This window comes from Mastigoproctus giganteus, chromosome 9 (assembly GCF_048544385.1).
Source record: "Mastigoproctus giganteus isolate SK-2022 chromosome 9, ASM4854438v1, whole genome shotgun sequence".
Taxonomy (NCBI): domain Eukaryota; kingdom Metazoa; phylum Arthropoda; class Arachnida; order Uropygi; family Thelyphonidae; genus Mastigoproctus; species Mastigoproctus giganteus.
The window spans coordinates 147235376-147260102 of record NC_143583.1 but is presented as its reverse complement, the minus strand read 5'-3'; the positions used below and the strand labels follow the sequence as shown (position 1 = coordinate 147260102).

Here is a 24727-nt window from a genome sequence, read left to right as displayed (position 1 = left end):
GTTTAACATTGACAAATGCAAAGTACTGCATATGAGTAGCAATAACCGAAGAGAAACGTACCAACTGTGTGGTGGTACTACACTCAGGGAAATAGAAAGTGAAAAAGACTGAGGGGTAATTGTGCAGTCAAATATGAAGTTCGCTGAACAGTGCTGATGGGTTGCCAAAGCATGTCAGTGGTATATAGGAATTTTGCTAGGCTTTGCTAAGGATAGGGAGGTGATTAACCCATTATACAAGGCAATGGTCAAGCCTCATTTTAGGAAGGATGTAGAATTGCTTGAATGAGTACAAAGAATTGCAACAAAATTGGCGAGTGGAACAAAGGGGTGCTCTTACCAAGAAAGGCTTAAGTTCTGCAAATTGCAGTGCCTGGAGAGTAGGCACCTGTGATGTGATGTGATTGAGGTGTATAAGGCCTTGAATGTGTTGAGCAAGCTGAATGCTGATGTTTGCTCAGCATTCAGCTAGCTGAATGTTTGCTCAGACTAAGAACCTGAGGGGTCCCAGTTTCAAATTGAGGAAAGAGTTGTAGAATAGATGTGCTCAAATTTGCCTTTAGCCAGCGGGTAGTTGATCGGTGGAACAGGCTTCCATCTTTTGTTGTGGAAGCTAATAGCCTAAATAAAGTTAAGGCTGAGCTGGACAGGCATTTGGAATGAACGGAGGGGTTTTTTTTTTTTTTTTTTGGCTGGTGCTGCATAAGCTTGCTTTCTTGCATCGTATGCCTCTGCTAATGCCAAATGGACCACCAAAATACTGTCCACTTAACTCTCAGGTAACAAGCCCTTGCTTGTCGTACCTGAGAGAATGTCTATGACAGGCCTCAGAGATTAGATCTATAAGAAAGGTACAGATAGATTTAATGCCTTTTATTTATGCTGTTTAATACAAGGTGTATAAAAAAGTTCGTACCCTTACCTAGAAATAATAGCCCTAGAAAGATGAAACCTCACAAGAACTTTAATAATCCTTTTCTTTGTACTCTCCATGTATAGTAACACATTTCTCCCATCTGTGGATCAGTTTTTTAATGCTTTGATCATAGAAATATTTTTGCCTGAAACCGCAATTCCACTTCATTGATGCCTTTTTTGTGGAAGAGGTGTGCCTCCGCTGCTTTGACTTCTTTAATCTCCAGATCATACTGGTACACCCAGCATTCGTCATTTGTCACCAACCTGTAAAAAAACTTCAGTAAAAAAGTTCTCAACATCCTCATTACACAAATCCAAGAGTTGGCGAGAACATTGCATTCAACATTGCTTCTGCAAAGGTGTCAGCAATCTTGGAACCCATCATGCAGAGACCTTAGGCATAGGGCTTACAAAACCGAGATCCCGGTAATTTTTTTCTGATATTCAAATACCAGTATTGATACAAAAATACCAGTTTCTCGGTACTAATTTAAAAAATAATTGTTTATGATTTAATCATATAGAGGTGATTTTATAACCACCAACCAAAAATGATAAATATTTACAAAAGTATACTGCAGCAGAATTTGGCAAATAAATTGTCATGCAATTAGATTCCAAAGCTCATCGGAACAATTTATTGTCCATGCTTGAAAGCTTTAATTGATTTAGATTTAAGCATTTATTTTGTTAGGATTAATTTATTATCTGCAGCTATATCTACATTAATTCCTATAAAGTTAGCAGTAGATGTACTATGCCGCAAAGAAGCAAATCGTTTAACTGCAGTTGTTAACATAAAATTTATGATGAAACTCTTGGAAATCAAAATTCTGAAATAGCTACAGAATTGGATACAACATTGAAACTCCGTACTGCACAGAGGCATACACATTTATCACAGGTTCTTCAGTATTTGAAAAGTGGGACACAATACAATTGGAAATTATTTAGTGGCTATCCAGCTGATCTCCGAATTTCCCCAAACTGTCAGCCTCAACCACCGATGTAGGTAACTTATTCCAGTAATTTAAAACTCACTGGTTAAAATAAAACTTCCTGCAATCCAGTCTAAACTTCTCCCACCTGCATAACTTTAATTTATGGCCCCTAGTTCTAGAATCGTTTATAACTGTGAAAATTTCATGCTCATTCACTTTACTGTTTCTGGTCAGAGACATAATACCTCAATCAAGTCTCCTCTAAGGTGTCTAGCTTACAAGCTGTGAAACCCACATATTTGAAGTCTTTACTCATGTGTTCGCTTTTTCCAATCTCATCAGGCGAGTTATCAGTCCTTTGGACCCTTTCAAGAAGCTTGATTTCTTTTTTTTTTAGGTGCGGTCTCCATACTTGAATGCAGTATTTCAAGTATGGTGTAACAATAGCTTTATATAATGGGATTATGACATCCTTATCTCTCCTAGCAAATGTTTGATAAATCATCGATAAGACACCATGACCTTCCTTGCAACCTGTCCACAATGCTCGGAGAACTACATGTCTGACCATATCATAACTCCCAAGTCCCTTTCTTCCACTACTCACTTTAGTTCAACTCCACCAAATGTAAAAGTTATTTTGGGGTTGCTCTTCCCCAGATGTAAGACCTTGAATTTTGCTGAATTAAATCATAGCTGCCACATTTCTGACCTCTATCCCTGAAGTCTATCTAATTCACCATGAAGAAGCTCTGCTTGGCAGTGATCATTAACTACTCTACCGAGCTTTACATCATCTGCATATTTAGTATCACGCCCTCTGCCCCTTCAACAATGTCATTTAAGAAAATCAAAAACAACACTGGTCCCTATACTGATGGGACCATATTCCTTGGGGAACCCCCACTTCTTACATTAACCCAATCTGAGGAATAACCATTTATCTCAACCCTCTGCTTGATCCCCTCCTGCTACCCATCTAAAGGTTTTCTCTTTGATTCCAACCTGTTCCAGCTTATAAAGTAACCACTCATGTGTGACTGAGTCAAATGCTTTGCTGAAATCAAAATACACAATGTTGAAATTATTCCCCAACTCCAACTCATGAGTGACCATGTCAAAATAGCTAACCAGATTTGTTAAACACGATTTTCCCTTTACCAAACCAAGCTGTGTATCCTTCAGAATTCCATTTCTATCTAAATGATCCTGAATTCCACCCTTGATCGTTGCCTCCATGATTATTCCTGCTACTGAAGTTAGACTGGCTGGTCGGTAATTTCCCACTTCACGCTTAGAACCGCCTTTATGTATTGACGATATATTGGCAGTTTTCAAATCCGACGGAATCTATCCAAACCCAGTGATGCTCTCATTATTAGCCTTAATGGTTCAATATCCACTTGCCACCTCCCTTAAGATTATAGGATGTATGTCATAAACCCCAGGAGCCTTACTCACCTGTAGGCATGGTTATTAAATGAAACATGATTATTTAATGAAAAGTTTTTTCATTAAATAATCGTGTGAAATTTCAGTATCATTAATTACATATTTTTACACTTCATTCCCATATGTGATCATTGACATAAAGGGGTTTTTTTCTATAAATATGGATGCAAAGTAACTGTTGAGTTCATCTGCAACATAATTGTGGTATCTATACCATCCAATACAATTATATATGGGACAGAGCTGGCATAAACCAGCTGGTTCCCTTCTCTTCTTTACATTTATATATGTGAAGACTTCCTTATCTTAGACCGGGGTTCAAGCCAGTGACCACCAAATACGGAGGATGCGGAAAGGTCAGGGAATGACCACCGCATATCCCCGGAGCAATATGGCCTTAGTTGCTAAAAACCAAACAACTACTACAAATTCCTTATCTGCATTCTTTGCTCTCTTCTTTATTTGCTATCCCCCACTCGTTGCTTTCTTCTTTATTTCTTATCTCCACTCTTTGCTCTCTCCCAGACTCAGTAAAGATACTATAGTGAAAATTATATTTCGCTTAATAAAATGTATTTTTCCTTCAGAAAAAGACTTAAGTATTATTAAAAAAGTTCAAAGCCTGGAAAATATGGACTGAGATCGTATATGACTATCTTAGTACATCATCCAGCATAGAACCTGAAAGAGCGTTCTCTGCCACTAATCAAATATGTACCAAAATTAGATCCAGTTTAAACGATAACTCTATTGATTGCTTATGTTTCTTCAGAGTTCACTTTATTCGGACTGGTAGTATGGATGCGTAAACATAACGAAACTTTGTAGTATCAAAGTGTAATTTTTAAGTGTAAACTTATTTGGCAGCACCTACTGAATTTCAGACAGTAATAAAATCAATTTGTCACAATTCTGCGATGCAGAAATGACTTCATTTGATTTCATTCTCGTTTCAAAACAAAGAAAAACGGAGTCGGGAGAGGCAATCATGCAAAGGATCATGGGAGGTGATCTTGGACATGCTCAGAGCTGGCATAAACCAGCTGGTGACGGAAAATGTTTATGACTTGGGCATACCACTTAGGTGTCTTTGGGCTAACCATTGCCACCCACGCCAGAAACCTTTTGGTAACCGGAGAAATGGATATCTTGCAAGATTTAAAGTAAAGCAAAGGATCGTGAGAGGTGATCTTGGATGTGCTTCGAGCTGTCATAAACCAGCTGGTTGTAGCACACCACTTAGTGGCTTTGGGCTGACCATTTTACCCATGGCAGAAACCTTTTGATAACCAGAGAAATGGATATCTTGAGGGCAGTGATCTTGGGTGTGTTCAGAGCTGTCATAAACCAGCTCTGAGCACATCCAAGATCATTACATTACATGCACTTCAGCCTTACCAGTTGAAGTGCATGTAATGTAGGCATTACAGTACCCGTCTGTATTACTGAAACAGTTGTACAGTTCCACAAAGTGGTGAATCATAAACATTTTTCTGCAACCAGCTGGGCCGGTCAAGATTATTTGAATCGGTTCGCAATTGGGAGATAACAGACCCCAAATTACATGCATTGGTAGAATCTTTTATTTGTCATTCTCATTAAGTTGGAGAAGTCCTCGTTGGTCATCAAGTTTTCGCCTTTCTTAGCGATTGATTTGAGTCGGTTGAGCAGGGCAAGCTTTAGATCCTCATTCATCTCACTGTTTGGGTGATTGTAAGTTTCAAAAGGGTTTTTCTTCGTGCAGTCGCTTTACAAGGCTATTCAGGTCATTACCCCATGCTTCATCAGGGTAACTGTTGTCTTGACACATCATCTTACATATTTCAATCGTTTTGCAAATGTCCAAGTCCGATTCATACAATTTATGATCTAGTATGAGCTTTTCATTGTCATCGTAGACCTTGACATATTTCATCTCTGACAGTATCTCTGTTTCCTCATTGCAAAATGGAATGTGCAGTGTTACCATCTCGCACTTGTACTCATTGAGATCCTGAGCCAAGTCATAGTTTCGATAGTGTATTATGCATGGATACTGTCATTTCTTGCAGATCTCGTAGTGCTGCATGTGTAATTTAGCATTAGTAGAGGCATTTGATGCAAGAAAGCAAGCTTATGCAGCATCAGCCAAAAAAAATAATAATAATAATAATAATAATAAATAAATAAAAAATAACCACTTCCACTTCACCCCCCCCCCCCCCCCCCCGTCCATTTGAAATACCTGTCCAGCTGAGCCTTAAACTTATTTAGGCTATCAACTTCCACGACAAGGGATGGAAGTCTATTCCACCAACCAACCACCCGCTGGCTAAAGGCAAATTTCCTCACGTCTATCCTACATCTGTCTTTTCTCAATTTGAATTTATGCCCTCTCAGGTGATTATTCTGAGCAAGAGGAAGAATCCCATCAGCATTGAGCATGCTTAAACCATTCAAGGCTTTATACACCTCTATCAGATCACCTCGCTGGTGCCTAGTCCTCAGACACTGTAATTTGCAAAACTTAAGCCTTTCTTCGTAAGAGCACCCCTTTGTTCCATTCACTAATCTTGTTGCCCTTCTCTGTACTCGTTCTAGCATCTCTATATCCTTCTTGAAATGAGGCCTCCAGACCTGTATACAGTACTCTAGGTGTGGCCTGACCATTGCCTTATACAAGGGAATAATCACCTCCTTATCTCTGCTAGAAAAATTCCTATATATCATCGACAATACACCATGAGCTACTCTTGCAGCCCGTCTGCACTGCTCAGAAAACTTCATATCTGCCTGCACAACCACCCCCAGGTCCCTTTCATTCTCTACCACTGCCAGTGTAGTACCACAGAGTTGATACGTTGCTCTGGGGTTGCTGTTTCCCATATGTAGTACTTTACATTTGTCAATGTTAAACTTCATTTGCCACCTCTCAGCCCATCTGCTCAATCTTTCCAGATCCTGTTGCAGTAGCATAGTGTCAGTAGTGTCTTTGACAACCCTGCCAACCTTCGTATCGTCTGCAAAATTGGACATTAAGCTTGATATACCATCATCAATATCATTTATAAATACAGAAAACAATAATGGACCCAATACTGAACCCTGAGGGACTCCACTAATAACATTAGTCCACGATGAGCAGTGTCCATTGATTACCACTCTCTGTCTTCTCCCCCTCAACCATCCCTTTATCCATAGCAGCAAATTGCCTCCAATGCCAGACTGCTCCAATTGGTTCAGCAGTCTTCCATGCGCAACAGTATCAAAAACCTTTCTAAGATCCAAATATATAATATCAAAGTTATTCCCTGCATCCAGTTCTTTTGTGACTGCATCATAGTAACCAATCAAATTGGTCAGGCAAGACTTCCCCTTAACAAAACCATGCTGTGTCTGAGCTATAACTGAAGTCTTGTCTAGATGATCCTGCAGTGCCTCCATTAATTTTCCAGGAACAGAAGTTAAACTAACAGGTCTATATAAATTGTGTCGCCCTTTGATCCTCCTTTGTGAATTGGGGTCACATTTGCACATCTCCAGTCCATGCGTCCATGGGTATTTCTCCTGAGTCCAAGGAAGCTCTCATAATTATGGCTAAGGGTTTGCTTACTTCCTTTGCTGCCTCCTTTAATATAACTGGATAGATCCCATCCACCCCAGGTGCCTTTCTTGTATTTATCTTCAACAATTTTTACTCTCAGTTATTACAAGATTCTCTAGCTTACTGCCAGAGTTGAATACACCTCTGGCATTCCCCTCGCTGAATAACTCCTCATGTGTGAATGTCGATGCAAAATATTCATTCAGTTTGATCAACAGTTGACCCCATCGATATCAAGTGGACCAATCTGATTCATCCCCTTCCTTCTAGAGTTTACATAAGTAAAGAACTCTTTGTTCTTTTTCTTTGCATCCCTTGCCAAAGATTTCTTGTAATCTGCCTTCGCCTGCCTAACCTCCTTTGTAACTTGGTTACAGATCAACTTGTATCTATCATAGGTTTCTGTGTCACGTGTTAATTTGTATGTATCCCATGCATTTTTCTTCTCTGCCATATGTCTCATTAGTTCATCTGACATCCACTTAGGCCTAAACCTTGAACAATATTTCTTAGTTGGTATGTAAAGCCTAGTAGCTTCTAAGATAAGTTCTTTGAATGCTTCCCATTTTGAATTTGCTGTTGGTACCATCATCATTTGGTCCCACTGCATAGAATTTAAATACTGTACCCCTAATGGTAGTTACCTCTTTGAGTAAATCCCACTTCAGCACACTGAACCTCCTAGTGGTTCACTTACCTGCAGATTCTTAATGCATGAAGAATCACTACTGATAATCAAATCAAGAGTATCACTCCCTCTAGTTGCCTCCCGAACATGCTGATGTAGAAAACAGTCATCCAATAAATCCACAAAAGTCTTGCTAGTGTGTGAGTGGCCAGCCCCCAAATTCCAGTCAATATCTGGGAAATTAAAATCCCCCATTATAAGACTCTCTGATTTACTGGCCCACTCTATTTCCCCGTACAGTTTCTTATTATACTCATCAGAGTCATTAGGCCTATAGCACACTCCTACTCTCAATTTTGATCTCCCAATGCTTATATCACACCAAACTGACTCGACACTTCACTGTCCAGCAATGTCGACTGGCTTCACTTCCTTGGATTTTATCTATTTCTTAACTAATAGCATAACCCCTCCTCCCTTTCTATCCTTTCTGTAGACATTGTACTCCCCAAATTCCAGTTCTGCATTCCTTATATCTGTGTGACACCACGTCTCTGAAAGCCCCACAATATCTGCGTTTGATGTTTTGAGCAATACGTCAAATTCATTAAATTTATTTACTAAAATCCTAGCATTGGTGTACACGCAAGTATACATGCACCTGTTCTTTTTCTTAGCTACCCTAACACAACCTATGTGTTTATTTGTACCCCGATGATTCCCAGCAGTCTCTGAAATATCCTGCATCTTATTTTCCAGGCTGCGGCTCATTCCAATAGAAGCAGTGCAAGAATCACTTTCACCTCTGCCAGTCGCTACTGTTAATCTATTAGTCCTTGTATCCCCCCAATCTAGCAGTTTTCCGACCCACCTAACACTGCCTCGATAGCATCAACAAACATTCTTGCACGCTTTCTATTTAAGTGTATCCCATCCCTGTAGAAGCAGTCTCTCCTGTTAACAAGTACAGACCAGGCTGGAAAAAAATTTGCGACAAAGCATGACAGATTAACATGATCTAACATGATTGTAACAATACAGATACTTGCATTGTTGCAATCATACTATTCAACAAATGGGTAATTAGGCTATTGGCCTAACCTCTTACAAACATTGAATCGATAGAGTAAGCAGCAGGCGTGTGTATCCTATTTATCACTAACATTAATTCGGTAGAGTAAGTAGTGGGCGTGAGCATAAATTGCATCGTTCGTGTTTTCGGTTCTAGCTGTTCGAAATTTAGTGGTGTCTTCAATGATGTTTTTCATGTAAGACACCTTTTATGCGTATGGGTACAAGTGCGATTTTTTTTTGTTTTTTTTTAGTTTAACTGTGTTTTTAATAATTTTTTCAGAATACAGTCAGTCCTCGTATAACACGTTTACACCACATGAATTCGCTCATACACGATTTATAAATGGGGGAATAATATCGTATATGACACGAACCGAATTTGCTTATGAATGATTCGCCTTTGTGTTTACAAAAAATGGCAGTCGAATGCAGAATCACCCCAAGTAAACACAACACGATAGGAATGAAGAGAAGATTCTTAAAATGTATGTGTTTTTTATATCAGTGAAGGGGAAACACATTTCACCATAATAACATAAAATCCCACACAATTCCAGCTATCGTGTTATCACAAATGCAATTAGATCAAGATTTACTACCCGTAGCAGAAACACAACTGGAAATTGTTTTTATTGTTTTATGGTAGTGACCTCCAGAAATGTGCTTTAGTAAAATGTGAGTTAGTGAGGTGTTAATAGTGTGTCTCTGCCTTTACGGTGTTGTTTATTCATTTAGCACACGTGCACAGGCTTTGTTTATGTGTGTGGGGGGTGGAAATCAAGATGATTGTTTATATATTTAGTTATTGTTTTATTGTTCTTATTTCGTTTTGTTCCCTGTTATGTGTTTGTCCACTTTATTCTTATTTCCCCCACTTACGCATCTGACTTTACTTCCTAGGAGAATTCCGGATTCGTGGGAACTTCTCAATTGTGTATAATTCCCTTCGGAAAGGCTGAGTGTTCAGGAATGACAAACAACACACACATTAATATATAACATAACATAGTTTATTTACACTTATATATACAACATAATATACAATAAAAAAACATGTAATATGCATGTAGTTAAATCAAGGATACCTTGCATAAATTATTCTTATTTTAACAATCAATATACTACTTTCATCATTATACTCTGTGTTCTCGCCATTCTGTTACAATACACTGAAGACCAATCTTAACTTTCCTAAAGTCTCTATTTGTTATTAGTCTTTCAGTTGGACCAACAATTCTTCATTAATACAAACACTATATTCAATTACCTATCCTTAAAACATAATCAAACTTCTCATAGGATTCAATTAACTGTGCTTAAAACATTCAGTTTTTTTTATATAGTTCAGTTATTCTTCTAATATATTATAATCATCTGAACAAAAATTTAATCTATTACTTATCTTTCGTTTCTCTTGCATTTTACAATAACCTTTTTGAATTAATTAAACTCTGTTAGTATATATATAATTTACTTAAGAGATAATTTATCTATCAATTTACTTCTAGTGCTATCTCTGTTTTCCATTAATTAATCACTATACTGTTTCACTAACAGTCTTTGTTAACTTACAGTACTTACTATTATCTTTTTTCTTTCCTTTGCTTTCCGGGGCAGTTTCAAACTTCCATTTTTGGCTCACTGAGGATCTCCTTCATCTGCTTTCACCTGCATTTGCTACAGATAATTTTTTTAGGAACTCTTGGCTGCATGGGACTGGCGTTCTTTCTCCACCTTATTCGGGCTACCATCCATTCGCTGCTTCCTTCCTTCTTGTTGAGCTACTAATTTTTTTTGGCTTCGTTCTGTCTAATCGGCTAGCGCTTTGCCTTCACCACCTGTTAGCTTCGATATAGGGTCTGCTTCCTCCTGTCTGGGACATCAGGACTCGATGCCTTCATCAAAAGGGACTTCCTCCTTTCCTAAGCACTTACGCCTTCGCTGATTTTTATCACTCCATTCTTTTACTTTCTCTTTATTTTTGTTTTTCCACCTTGTTAAAAATACCTTCTCAATAAGGAAACCTCACAGACTCACCTCTTCCACTCCGGTTCTCTCTTTTTGTTCATCTCAATTTCTGTACCGCCTACATATGTCAAATCCGCCCTAGTTTTTCAGTTTAACCAATCTTACTCATTTTATCAACTTTCTCTCTCTTCTTATTCGCCCATTTTATTTTCTCAAGCTGATTCCTTGTTGCTCGATCTAACTTCTTATTTTAAGAAATTTGTAAACTTTCTCAGGCTGTCAGTACCTTTGAAGTCAGCCGCTTATAGTTATACTGTAGCAGACTAATTTCCCATGATCTAAAACTTGCCATCACCGACAGCCAGACAGACTTAAATCTAATTCCCAGCATTTGTTCCGTTTTCACTACCTTGACTCTCCTCGAGGTGTCACAGATTAAAGAAGTGTCCCGACAGCACCTGGTCCACCGCGCTATTGTTTACCAGAGTTGACACCTTCTACTAATAGCCGTTGCTACTGGTTTCTATTGTTCTGGTTTGCCTGTGTGAGCTGAGAGTCGAAGTGTCCCTAGGTTGCTAATAGCTTTTCACTTACCGCTCCCCTTGTATAGACGTTGTCTAATTTAATCCTTGCCAGTGATCTTAGTAATATTCTTGACGTAAGGTTTCGCTCCCCCATATTGCCATATTATAAGTTTTACTTTAAATAAATCTCACTTTTCTATAAAATAATATATTTGTAAGATTTTACATCTTACATGTGTATCAAGCATGCTCCTCATTTTGTAAGTGTGCTTTATTCACTTAAAGTTGGTAAAATACTTAAAAGGTATGAAAAGGAAGCGTCCTGGTGAAGACACTACAGATTCAGAGAGAAAAAGGAAAGCAATATCGATAGACAGAGGTGGACTGAGTCAAAAATTCTTACCCAGAAAAATTTGTAGCGGCCTCATACTAGCGTTTATGGCCAAAATCACAACGGCCTCCATCGTCTTATGGCCAGTCCACCTTTGTCGATAGAGAAAAAAATATGAGATTGTGAAATGCTTTGAATTGAATGAAAGAATATGTGATATTGCACATGCTACAGGGCTAGATGAGGCAGCGCCAAGAATTAGAAATAATGCAAAGAAAATAAAAACAACTTTCATAGCAGGAACAACTCAAAGTGGGTTGTTTTTTTTTTTTTTTTTTTTTTTTTGGCTGATGCTATATAAGCTTGCTTTCTTGCATCATGTGCCTTTGCTAATGCTAAAAATACATTAGATCAAAACACAAAGAATTGAAAGAGATGGAACGGCTGTCATCTGTTTGGATAGAAGATCAAACAAAGAACATGTTTGCTTATGATAGAAGTAAAAGCATTAGCAATATTTTATTACATAGTATGAACCAGAGCTGTAATGCTCAATATGTTCTACGTTGATATCAGTATTTGTAAAATAATAAGAGAAATTTACCTCAATATAGTACGTAGAACACTTCCATATGATACCCCAGAGATTAAAACGAAAAAATTCAAAAACTTACATTAGAGTAACAAATAATTTTAAAAATAATGAAAAATCAATTTAACACAATAAAGCTCAATTTAACACAATTAATATTTTGTTAAATTGATTTTTAATTATTTTTTAAATTATAGTGTCTCTCTGCAAGTTTTTCAATTTTTTTCGTTTTAATTTCTGGAGAGTATCATACGGAAGTGTTCTACGTACCATATTGAGGTAAACTTCTCTTATTATTTTACAAATATTTTATTACGTAATAGTCATAATAAAATATGTAAGTATTTTATTATGATTATTTATTGCATATGGTAATGTTTTGGTTACAAATGTGTGTTCAATCTTGGGTGATCGGCACCTAACCCTATTTTTCCCCATATGACCTGTTATTTATATTGCATGATTTTGCAATGCACGAGGGTTTCTAGGAACACAGCTGTCATGCTATACAAGGGCTGACAGTATTTATTGTTGCGATAAAAGTTTTAAATAAACATGAATTCAAGTAATTACAGTACTTGTTTTTTTTTTTTTTTTTTTTCCATACTTTATTTCATCTAATTGTCGTCAAAATTAATGGAGAAAAATGTTTGTCTTTGGAATACCGGTATTAAGATTTTGCCGGTATTGTAAGCCCTACTTAGACATGTGCAGATGGTCGTGTAAAATGCTGTGGGAGATCCCTAACTAATTCCTACTGCATTTGCGATGAAATGAATTGTCACACGTCTGTCACTCAGCACCAACTGCTCAACCTTTGCAACTGTCTCACTGTCTGTGGATGTTGATGGCCTTCTCTTGGCTCATCAAAGACACTTGTACACCACACTGGAACTTCTGTTTCCACTTTTTTTACAGTGTAATAGGATAGACAATTTTGCCCATGCACAGCTTTCATTTCTTCATCAATTTCCTGAGCTTTTAAATCTTGCCCTGCAAATGCAGGAACTTGACACTGCCCGATACTCCACTTTGTCAACCATAGCGTCCTTCCTCAGATTCCCTATCAGAACTGTTTAAATATCTAAAAATGATAAACATATACAGTAAACCCCCGCTATTCGCAGGGGTTACGTTCCTGAGAAATGTCGCGAATACCGAAAACGCGAATACTGAGTTATGGCTCCCATAGTAATAAAGGGGTTCCGTTCCAAAGTATGAAATATATAAGAAAAACTAATCTAAAATTTTGTCTATGTATGTATTATATGTACCTTCATAATATGACTATGTACATAGACAATACATAGTGAAATGCAAGCATATGGCATCGAAATGAAAATAAGAAACAATTTAATATTAAATGTAATATTTATTAGAAATTTCAAACCAGCGCCTTTGCTAGCAAAAAAAAACATCCCGCCAGTGCTATCACCAGTTTCGCTAAAGTGTCGATAAAGGAGTTTTGCCTTTTCGCGAATGATGAGTGAACTTAACAGAATTTTATTTCGAGTTCGGTCTTCTATCCACAGATTTAAAGCCTTTTCCATTTTTTCTAATTTAACATCACGAGTTACAGAGCAAATTTTTGAAGCAATTATCGCGTTTTCACGGACACTACGGCGGATTTTTTCTTCCGATTTCTTGATTGATCGTACTGTTGACTCATTGATTTTATAATGTTTTGCCACTGAGGAGACACTTTCATCATTAGAAATTTTGTCTAATAACTCAATTTTATTCGCTAATGTCATCATCTTCTTTGATATTTTCACATTTCTCTTTTTATTCGTAGCCATATTTTTGTAGGGGTTAGAAAGAACTTGTCCACAATAAAGTCACTTTCTTCCGTTAACACACTCGAAAAACTCTGTTTTACACTGCAAAACGGTAGATTTATCACTTTTGGAAGCATATCAATTTATAAATTGATAAATTTATTGTTTATAAGCATATAAATTAAAAGCAAACGACGAAACCTTCCATGATTAACACATACTGAACAAGGATTACCGAGAAACATCCACGCTCGCGATTTTTTCACCCCTCTCCCCCACCCACTGAGCGCTGTTTTGACCGGAAAAGATAATTTTAGCCACGCCCATGTTTTTTATGGCGGAAAATATTCACGGCGCTTTAAAATTCACATTTTTTTAGGTTTCATTTTATATTAAATCGGCGATCGCGAAACCGCGAATACAGATACCGCGAATAGCGGGGGTTTGCTGTACAGTCACTTCTAGAACAATTCATTTCATATATTGACCAACAATCTTAAGTTATAGGCGCATTTTGGCCAAAGCAGCCCTTGCGCCAATAAATTCCACTTCAACAACAACAACAACCTTCCTCAGATTCCGAGCTCTGCCTCTGGTGTACAGAAATGATATTTTACATGTTAATTATTGAATATGTAGACAACTTATATTAAAAACAGCATTTTCTTACTGATGTTTTATCTGTGTCAGGGTATGAACTTTCTGTATCCCCCTCATATATATACACACACTCATACATGCTACTTAAATGGAAAATAAACTTTATACTTCAGTTAATTTTTAATACTTGTCATGTTATTCATTTATTGTTTGGATGATCGTGGTATGATTTGCAATTGGAATGTGGCAAGAATAGTATATTTTACATGTGTTGTATTTAATAGGGTGGGAATTTAATGTAAAACGGTTACGCATAAGTAGAGCTTCTCATAGTTAATACTTACACATGTCAGTTAGATCAACCTTTGAATACGTGCCACAGGCTATGCAAGAAATGAACTTATGACTCTTGGGAATCTCTTATGGTGATTTCCTTCTGTGTCATGATATCTTTGGACAAAGTAAAGTAATCAGTATGTATCCTGTAACTGTCACTATTAAAGTACTGAATTAATTTTTTTCTGAATTAAAGTTACTGAATTACATTATTAAATTAAAGTACTCTACTGAATTTAAGTTGGCATAATATTATAGTAATTAAGCAGTTACCAAAAAAATTTTGGTAACTGCTAAATTTAAACTTACAATTTACTAATTAATTTAAGTTTACAAGATACTGAAAAGAATTTAACTAAGCAGAATTAGTTTCAGTAATAATAAGAATTGAATTTACTTCACAAAATTACCAAAATGAAATTTATAAAATTACAAGATATTTAAACAAATTAATAGGGTAATAGTAAACCTCATCACACATTGTTACACTCCTAAACACCCCAGACTGGTCCCTGTTTCATCCTCTCATTCCACCCTGTTATTAGCACCACTGCTAACAAGATAGAAAAGTTGTCAAAGTTCATTTCACTGTGTATAAAGTACCAAAACAACTCCTTTGTTCTTCTGAGTCACTATATATCCTCCCCCAAGGTACTGCATAAACTACAGAAGAGCATATACAACCCATGAAAAGAGATAACATACAACAAAGCTACATAGCTTACTATTCTGTCACAAAGAACCATCAAAAGATGAATTGGTGATTTTCTGAATGCTTTTTACATTCAAGAAAACACTCATTTGCCTGATGTTTCTGTTAACTGTATTTACAAATACTTTCCTCATTCTTGAATACCATCAACAGAAATATCAGGCAAATGACCACCCCCAACATGACTAAACCCCAGATGCACAACTGGAATAGCTGTCTCCCATGGTTTTCATCCTCCTCACCCAAGCAATAAGCATGAATAGCAGTTAAGTAAAGCTGCTAGTCATAGTTCCTTAGGCATAATTCATCAAGAATAATAGAACAAAAATCCATTTCTTCTCACATAATCTGGCTTCCCAGGATTCTGACATGAAACTGTAACAGTTGTACTCCATTATTATATTGTTAATATTTGAGTAGTTTTTTAGAAGTAGAAGACAGTCTTCCAAAACATATGGTTATTTAATGGAATTGTTAAAATTTATTAATTGAATTATAGATATGCAATGCAGTATAGTATGTTTTTCCAGCAAATTATTATTTCTTTCATTAGTCATCATGTCCTTCAGTTGCTATATTTCAGACTGAACTACTTTTAGCATGAATGCAATTGCTTTTATACCTGTTCCAGACACATAGATGCTATGGTTAAATTTTTTTTTTAAATCCCAAAGTTTTCCAGATACTGTTAAATACAGTCTGTAATAAAAATAAAATTAACTGAAATACAAAGGGTTATAGGAAAGTTTTGCAATACAGCTTTATTTAATTTTTTCAAAGTAATTTCCTCTACATTCAATACACCTCTCCCTCCTCCGAAACCAATCTTTAAACCAGTTCTGCCAAGTTTCACTAGGGAGTAAAGCACACTCGTTGTCCCAAGCCCGTAGAAGGTCCTCATCACTGGAAAACCGCCTCCCTTTTAGCTTCATTTTCACATGCGGGAACAGTGCAAAGTCGCAGGGAGCAAGGTCTGGACTGTAGGGAGGGTGCTCGAGAAGTTTCAGTCCTGTCGTTGTCAAATATTCGGTGCAGGCTTTGGCGCGGTGAGCTGCAGCATTATCGTGATGGAGGTACCAGGTGTCCATTCTTGACTTTGGCCGCAGGTTCTTCATAGATCTAATGACTTTAGGCAGGCATTGTTCAGTATACCACTTAGCTGTGACTGTCTTCTGCGTGTCCAAAACGACACATTCCACAATTCCACTCGATTTGAAAAATACAGCTATCATTTTCTTCTTTACAGATCGGGATTTTCTGACAATTACGGGTGTGTCGTCATCATCAAAGACCCAAACTTTGTTTTGAGCTTTGGTCGGCAGATCGTAATAGTACAGCCAAGTCTCATCACCTGTCACGATGTTGTTCACATACCGAGATTGTCCCTTATCAAACTTTTTTAACATCTCCCGGCACCAAGTCACACGTCGTGTCATCTGCTCTTCAGTCAGTTGATGCGGCACCCAGAGAGAACAAAGTTTCTTCACGTGCAAATGATCTTGCAGAATCGAACGAATTGCTGGTGCATTTAGGCCCAAAGTATCCTCTATCTGTTGGTAGGTCACTCGCCTGTTTTCGTCAAGCATTTTCCTCACAGCAGTAACGTTTTCCTCCGTAACTGACGTTCGTGGCCTTCCCGGCCTCTCAGAATCCTCCAGAGTGAAATTTCCCCTTTGGAATTCTCTATACCACCTGAATATCGTTGTACGATGTGGACAATCATCATCTAGTGCAAGAGTCATTTCTTCTAAGCACTGGTCTATGGTTAAACCACGCACAAAATTATACCGCAAAACTGTCCTTATCTCATTTCGTGACCACGATGCCATCGCAAGCACTTTACACTCTCACTACTAATGAATATCTGAACCCATCGACTTGGCGCGGCGGCTACTATGCACGTATGAACATGTCTCAACATGCAGCAACAAGCAGCTTCCTGTGATTCATTGTTGCGTCATATTGCAAAACTTTCCTAGTACCCTTTGTATCACCCAAATTTTGTATTTTAAGGGCTATACTAGACAAGCACTTGTTTGTTAGCACTTAACTAAGCAGAATTAGTTTCAGAAATAATAAAAGTTGTTAATGCTCCTTTTTAGGAGCATTAACAACTAAAACTCCGTATTTGGTGGGCACAGGCTCGAACCCCAGGCTAATCAAGAAGTGTGTGCTACGCACTGCTGCTCCTGCCCACCTGCCTACGGAGACGCCAAAGACAAGCACTTAAAGTGCTGCATTAGAAGTGCCTTCAAGCACCCAGTTTTACAAGAACAGAGGGAAAAGCAATGCAAACTAGACTTCAGTGGTAGGGAAAATCATGGAGATGACAATAATCGCCGACTGGGCTAGCCGGGTGGGTAAAGTGCCTGCCTTGGCAACCCAAAGGTCGCGGGATCAGAGTAAATGCGAAAACTTTGGGAGGTGCATTATGGCCACAGAAGCTGAAGCGCCAACAACTAACAAAAAAAAAAAAAAAAATGACAATGATCAGGGATGGAATTCAGGATCGTTTAGATAGAAATGGAATTCTGAAGGATACTCAGCATGGTTTGTAAAGGGAAAATCATTTTTAGCTAATCTGGTTAGCTATTTTGACAGGGTCACTCAAGAGCTCAATTAGGGAATAATTTCAACAATGTTTATTTGGATTTCAGCAAAGAATTTGACTCAATCCCACATGAGCGGTTACTTTATAAGCTGGAACAGGTTGGAATCTTGGAAAATTCTTAGATGGATAGCAAGATGGCTTCGCTGCAAGAACCATAGTGTTGTGATAAATGGTTATTCCTCAGATTGGGTTGATGTAAGAAGTGGGGTTCCCCAATGATCAGTATTACGACCACTGTTGTTTTTAATTTTCATAAATGACATCGATGAAGAGATAGAGGGTGCGATATCTAAATTTGCAGATGATGTAAAGATTGGTAAAGTAGTTAATGATCACCGCCAAGCAGAGCTTCTTCAGAGTAACCTATAGTGTTACAATACAGTCAGACATGAAGTTTTCTGAGCCTTGTAGATGGGTTGCAAGGAGGGCCTATAGTGTCTTATCGATGATTATTGAACACTTGCTAGTAGAGATAAGGATGTCATAATCCCATTATATAAGGCTGTTGTTAGACCACACTTTGAATACTGTGTTCAAGTATGGAAACCGCACCTAAATAAAGACATTGTGCTTCTTGAAAGGGTCCAAAGACGAGTAACTCTCCTGGTGATATCGGCAAAAGGGCGTCCATATGAGGAAAGACTTCTAATATGTGGGTTGCAAAGCTTAGAGGAGACTTGATTAAGGTGTTTAAGGCTCTGAGAGGCATAAGTAAAATGAATGACAAAATTTTCACAGTTATAAATGATTCTAGAACTAGGTGCCATAATTTCAAGTTAGGGGAGGTAGATGTTTAGACTGGATTGCAGGAAGTTTTAATTTAGCCAGCAAATTATAAATTACTGGAATGAGTTACCTACATGGGTAGTAGAGGCTGGCATTCTGGGGGAAATTGAAAGGTCAGCTGGATAGTTACCTATGGGAGGATTGAAATGCATAGGTTGTCTATTTCCTTTCTCTTATTAAGTATTTATTTTTATTTTTTTAATTTTCTTCATTATTTTATTTTATTTATTTATTGGGTGGTGCAGCATATGCCATAGGCTTCCTTGCACCATATGGCCATTGCTAATACTAATACTAAACGGGCTTTACAAATAGTGGGTTGGACGACGTTAGCTGGTGTTGATGTTTTGTTTATTATTTGGTTTTTAGAAGCATTAGCAACTAAGGCCATATTGTTCAGGGGATATGCGGTGGTCATTCCCTGACCTTTCCGCATCCGTGTTTGGTGGTCACAGGCTCGAACCTCGGTCTAATCAACAAGTGTGTGTGTGCTACGCACTGCTGCTCCTGCCCACCTGACTACGGAGGTGCTACTGGTGTTGAGTGCCAGCTAACACTGTCAGAAGCATTGTGAATGCCAACAGCTTGACGTTTCTCTAGCCTGCGGAGAAATTCTCCCCATAAGCCTTCATTAATTTGTTTGTTGCATTTTGGGGAGGATGGTGTTTGACACGAGTTTATTCGTGAAATGGAAAGGGGACCTACCTTACACAACACTGCATTAAAAGGCTACTCCAACAAAGAAATAAAAGCAGTGTTGGATAGAAATTGGAAAAGATGTTTCCGAATTGGGATGAACTTGTAATTAGCATTAGTAGAGGCATATGATGCAAGAGAGCAAGCTTATGCAGCATCAGCTAAAAAAAAAAAAAAAAAAAATATGCTCCCACCCATTCGTTCCAAATTTTTGTCCAGCTCAGCCTTAAATTTATTTAAGCTATTAGCTTCCACAACAAAAAAAAATGGAAGCCTGTTCCACCAATCAACTACCCGCTGGCTAAAGGCAAATGTCCACACATCTATTCTACAACTATCTTTCCTAAATTTGAAACTGTGCCCCATCAGCATTCAGCTTGCTCAACCCATTCAAGGCCTTATATACCTCAATCAGATCACCTCGCAGGTGCCTACTCTCCAGGCACTGCAATTGGCAGAACTTAAGTCTTTCTTGGTAAGAGCACCCCTTTATTCCCCTCATTAATCTTGTTGCTCTTCTTTATACTCGTTCTAGCAACTCTACATCCTTCCTAAAATGAGGCCTCCAGACCTGTACACAGTACTCTAGATGTGGCCTTGTATAACAGGATAATCACCTCCCTGTCCCTGCTAGAAAAATCCTATATATCATTGACAGGACTCCATGACCTGCCCTGGCAGCCCGTTTGCACTGCTCAGTGAACTTCATATTTGACTACACAATTATCCCCCCCCCCAAGCCTTTTTCACTTTCCACTTCCCTGAGTGTAGTACCACAGAGTTGGTACGTTTCTCTTCAGTTATTGCTACCCATATGCAGTACTTTGCATTTGTCAATGTTAAACTTCACTTGCCACTTCACAGCCTATTTTCATAACTTATCTAGATCCAGTTGGAGTAGCATACTGTTTTTACTGTTGTTAACAACTCTGCCAACTTTTGTATCATCTGCAAACTTGGACATTAAACCTGATATACCTTCATCAATATCATTTATAAATACAGAAAACAATAATGGACCCAACACCGAACCCTGGGGAACTGCACTAACAACATTTATCCACAAAGAGCAGTGTCCATTGATTACCACTCTTTGTCATCTCTCACTCAACCATCCCTTTATCCATTGTAGCAACTTACCTTTAATGCCATACCTCTCCAATTTGTATAGCAGTTTTCCATGTGCAACAGTATCAAAAGCTTTCCTGAAATCCAAGTACAGGCTGGCCTCGATTAATTCGTCCCACAAGTGAATTGCGCAAAATGGAAAGGCATTAATCGAATATAATAATCGATAGGAAAAATTATAATTGGTCCTCTTGACCTTCTGGAATGCCCATAAAGAATTTTACATAACTTTTTAACTGTATACAACTATATAACTAGAATCTTCCTGTAATAATATCTCTTTCCCCTCTAATTTCCTTCTTGAAAGGATACAAAAGTGCCCTTTCAAGAAAGTCAGTATATTTTCTGAAATAAGGTCTAACCATTGATTTGTATAGCAGTATTGTTCTCTATCTATCTCTACTAACAAATATCACAAATGATCTTAACCCCAACCTGGCACAATGTACAGGTGTCCAAAGCGGTGCATATATATACTCTCTGCCAGCTATCCCAAATGTAAGTTACGGATATTATTATTAGCCATGTGGTGCAAGGAAACCTGTGGCTTGTGCTGCACCGGCCAAAAAAAAATTTCTAAATTACCCAGAGAGAGAGAGAGAGAGAGAGAGAGAGAAGTAGAAGCGAATCACCAAGAAAGAGAAGAATGATGATGTCCAGCCCAGGACATCATCATTCTTGTGCCAAGGCCATACTCACCAGATGTGAGCCCTTATATGAGATTATAAGTGTTTTAATATTAATCATGTCAATGATTATTTCTTGCTGTGCAGTAAACTTTACCAGCATCTACTAAAATTGAAAAAAGTATCACTTACAAAGTGCATGTATAATATAAAATTCTTATGGTGGTGGTTCTGCATAAAGTAGCACTGGTAGGGAAAAAAAAAAAAAAAAAAAAAAAAACAGAACATCTGTTTTTGGTGTACCAGCTAAATTATATTTCTAAATCATGTAATGTAAAGGTATACATGTTTTTTTGTAATTTCCACAAATTCAAGTAATAAGGAAATTAGAACATTGTTCTGTTCTTCTTTCACTATTATTTTCACCTGCTGAATTTCAAGTTATTTTATTTTAAAATGAACTTGTACTGTCCTTTCATATTTTCACAAATCCTCTTCAAAGGAAATTAAATGAACAGAATGAAGTAAAGCAGCATGCAAGCACCCAAGTGCTTGCATACTACTTTAAAACCTGATATAGAAGAAATGAAACTTTGTTTTAAATATATATTTTAAATGTTTATTTAGCCATACTTAAAATTCTATATAGATGCAAATTGTTTCGTCTTTTTAAATTTCAAAAATGTGTAATATTTGTTTATTACTACATATTTATATATGTACTATCAGCTGAAGTTGTTATTTTACTTACAGTCCCGAAAGTGTGAAGACCAGAAATGATGTTTTTTACCTCTATCCTGAGAGATCCTGTGTGCCCGATAGCCCTGTATGGTACTCAACACAAGCTTTAGGAAGGGAAACTGTATGTAAAATGCTTCAGAGGATCAAGATGGTGCGTGAAATTACAGAAGCTTTCCAAGAACAAGATTTGTAAATTGAACCTTTAAGTCAGTGAGCAGAGTGACTGTGGCTTTCTTTTCCCCCACATTTCTTCAGAACTATAGTGTCTGTTATCTCATGTGCCATTGTGTGCAAGTACGTCTCTTAAATATCATACACAGACTGTTGCAGATCTTTGTTACTGTGACCATGTTTTTTTTTTTTTTTTTTGTAAGTATTTGTCTGTAACATCTGTTGCAGAATGAAGGAATATCACATAAAATTTATTCCATTGCATCTACTTTGTTTCATTTTATTTCAATATATTTTATTTGTTTTTATTTACAGTTATGCATTATAAATGAAAAAGTATTTCATATACAATTGTTTTATACTTAAGCATTCGATATCCACCAGGGCATCCTAGAGATAGTTGCATGAAATGGTCCAGTATTTAAATTTTATCCAATAAATTTATTCCTAATTAAGAACTTCTTTAATATTAGCCCCTCCTTATTTAAATAGGAATTTTACTGTTGGCTCCCAGCACGTTTTTTCAGGCACTGGGAGCAGAAACATAGCTGCAATTTTTCAGCTATTTTTTATTAGTTATTCTTCATTTGGGCGTTCTTTTGAATTGTCTTATAACAGTTTGAAGCAAGAACGTTAGAATGAACTTCCATGTGGTGTTGTGGAAGTTGGTAATTTGAAAAAGTTTTAAGTAAAAATTAGGAAAATTATTAGAAGAAGATGAATAGATGAGGTAGGTTTTTTGGCTGATGTTGTATAAGTTTGCTTCCTTGCATCATGGCCCCAGGTTGCCAAGCGATTCTCTGATCAAGTGACTGCTTTGAATTAGCGCTCTTTCTTGAAATACAGATCCTTGTTTAAAGTCTTCATTAATACACAATTAACTAATCTATAGTAAAGAAAGAAACTTTACTAAATTAAGAAGGAAAGTAACTTTCTCTTTTCCTTTTCTTTTCTTGTATATATATATTAATTACTAACCTCCTAGTGCGTGGAGGCAGGGCCAGGTGGCACTGCTCCTGCCTCCACATGGTGGGTTCGGTAACCTGGAGGGAAAAGCTCTCCCTTCCATGGCGAAATGGAGCAAACTGACTCCAATACCCTGGAATTCACTAGGTCAATGTACCCGGATAGAACTGATCCAAGATATGAGAAATCGAGTTCTCTTGGAGATACTTCTAAAGGTTACCACAATCAAAGCGACTAGAAAAGGCAATAGAAATGACTCTATCTCCACAAACAGACTAAAAACCAACATAAATGCTTTAAATTCTTCAACATATCTAATAATACATTCAGACACTGAGAAATTGGTAGGCCAGTTGTCACCCTTTCTCTTACAAAATATTCTTGAGGGTTATGTGAGCCCACAAAAAAATGTTAAGAGATTAAAATCAGGTAATATTTTGCAGAAACAACCAATGCTAAACACTCCAAAAGATTGTTACAAATGACAACCTTTGCAGAAATACCAGTAACGGTATCCTCGCACAATAAATTAAATACCTCGGAAGGTGTCATTATGGAATGTGAGCTTCAGAAACAAGGAGCCATCGGTGTAAAAAGAATTGCAATTAAAAAAGAAGAGATAATCACCCCCACCAGAAATCTGATACATTTAACACACTGAAGCCACCCAGATCAGTAAAAGCAGGATACCTACACTGCAGTATTAGACCTTACATCCCAAATCCCCTCCGCTGTTTCAATTGTAAGAAGTTTGCCAATCACAGACTGTATGTAGAGGTAAATGAAATGTTCAAACTGTGGTTCTCAAGAACATGCCACTTCTGTTAGCACAGATGGAAACCATAAATGCACAAATTGTAAAGAACATACTGCATACTCAACAGACTGTGAAATCTGGTAGAAAGAAAAAAGAATACAAAAATACAAAGCAGAAAATATAGTTTGATATCAAGAAGCTAAAAAAGCAACTGCAATAAACATAGCAAACAACCCTTCTTATGCTCAGGTTACCACAATCAAAAGGACTACAGAAACAAAACTGCCTAATTCAAAAGGTTGCAGAACGCAAACAGATGTTGCAATTTCCCCAAGAGAATCAATCTCAAAATGGGTGTGTCAGTTTTACAAATTATCTCTACTACAAAACCAACAAGAAAAAATGATCAGTACACCTCTATCATTCCCACCAGATAATGCAGAAAGTGTAAGAAGAAAAATAAACAACGATAGGAAAGGAATGGAGAAACAAAGATGGTAGAACAAATGGATATAGAGGTAAGAAATCAGAGGGAAGATCCCATTGTCAAAATTTTTGTTCAAGAAAAAATAGATACAGGAAGACCCTACTTTCATAATAAAGACAAGGCCAATGCACACAAAGCGAAAACAGCTCCAGGGAAACAATTAGCTTTAGTACAGGCATACAGTGCAAGAAAGCAAGCATATGCAGCATCAGCCAAAAAAAAAAAAAAAAACCTCCCATTTCACCCCTCCATTCATTCCAAAATGCCTGTCCAGCTCAGCCTTAAATTTATTTAGGCTATCAACTTCTACAACAAAAGATG

General features: G+C 37.4%; 1 protein-coding gene across 2 annotated transcripts in view; it reads left to right on the top strand.

Moving 5' to 3' along the window:
- Nucleotides 1-22367, top strand: part of woc (zinc finger protein without children) — a 717317-nt gene extending 694950 nt beyond the window's left edge. For both annotated transcript variants that reach the window (XM_090381483.1, XM_090381482.1), the window contains exon 21: nucleotides 22038-22367. In XM_090381483.1, the coding sequence (XP_090237609.1) occupies nucleotides 22038-22218 (181 nt within the window). In that variant the 3' untranslated portion in view covers nucleotides 22219-22367. The remainder of the gene's footprint in view (nucleotides 1-22037) is intronic.
- The last annotated feature ends 2360 nt before the right edge of the window (nucleotides 22368-24727 follow it).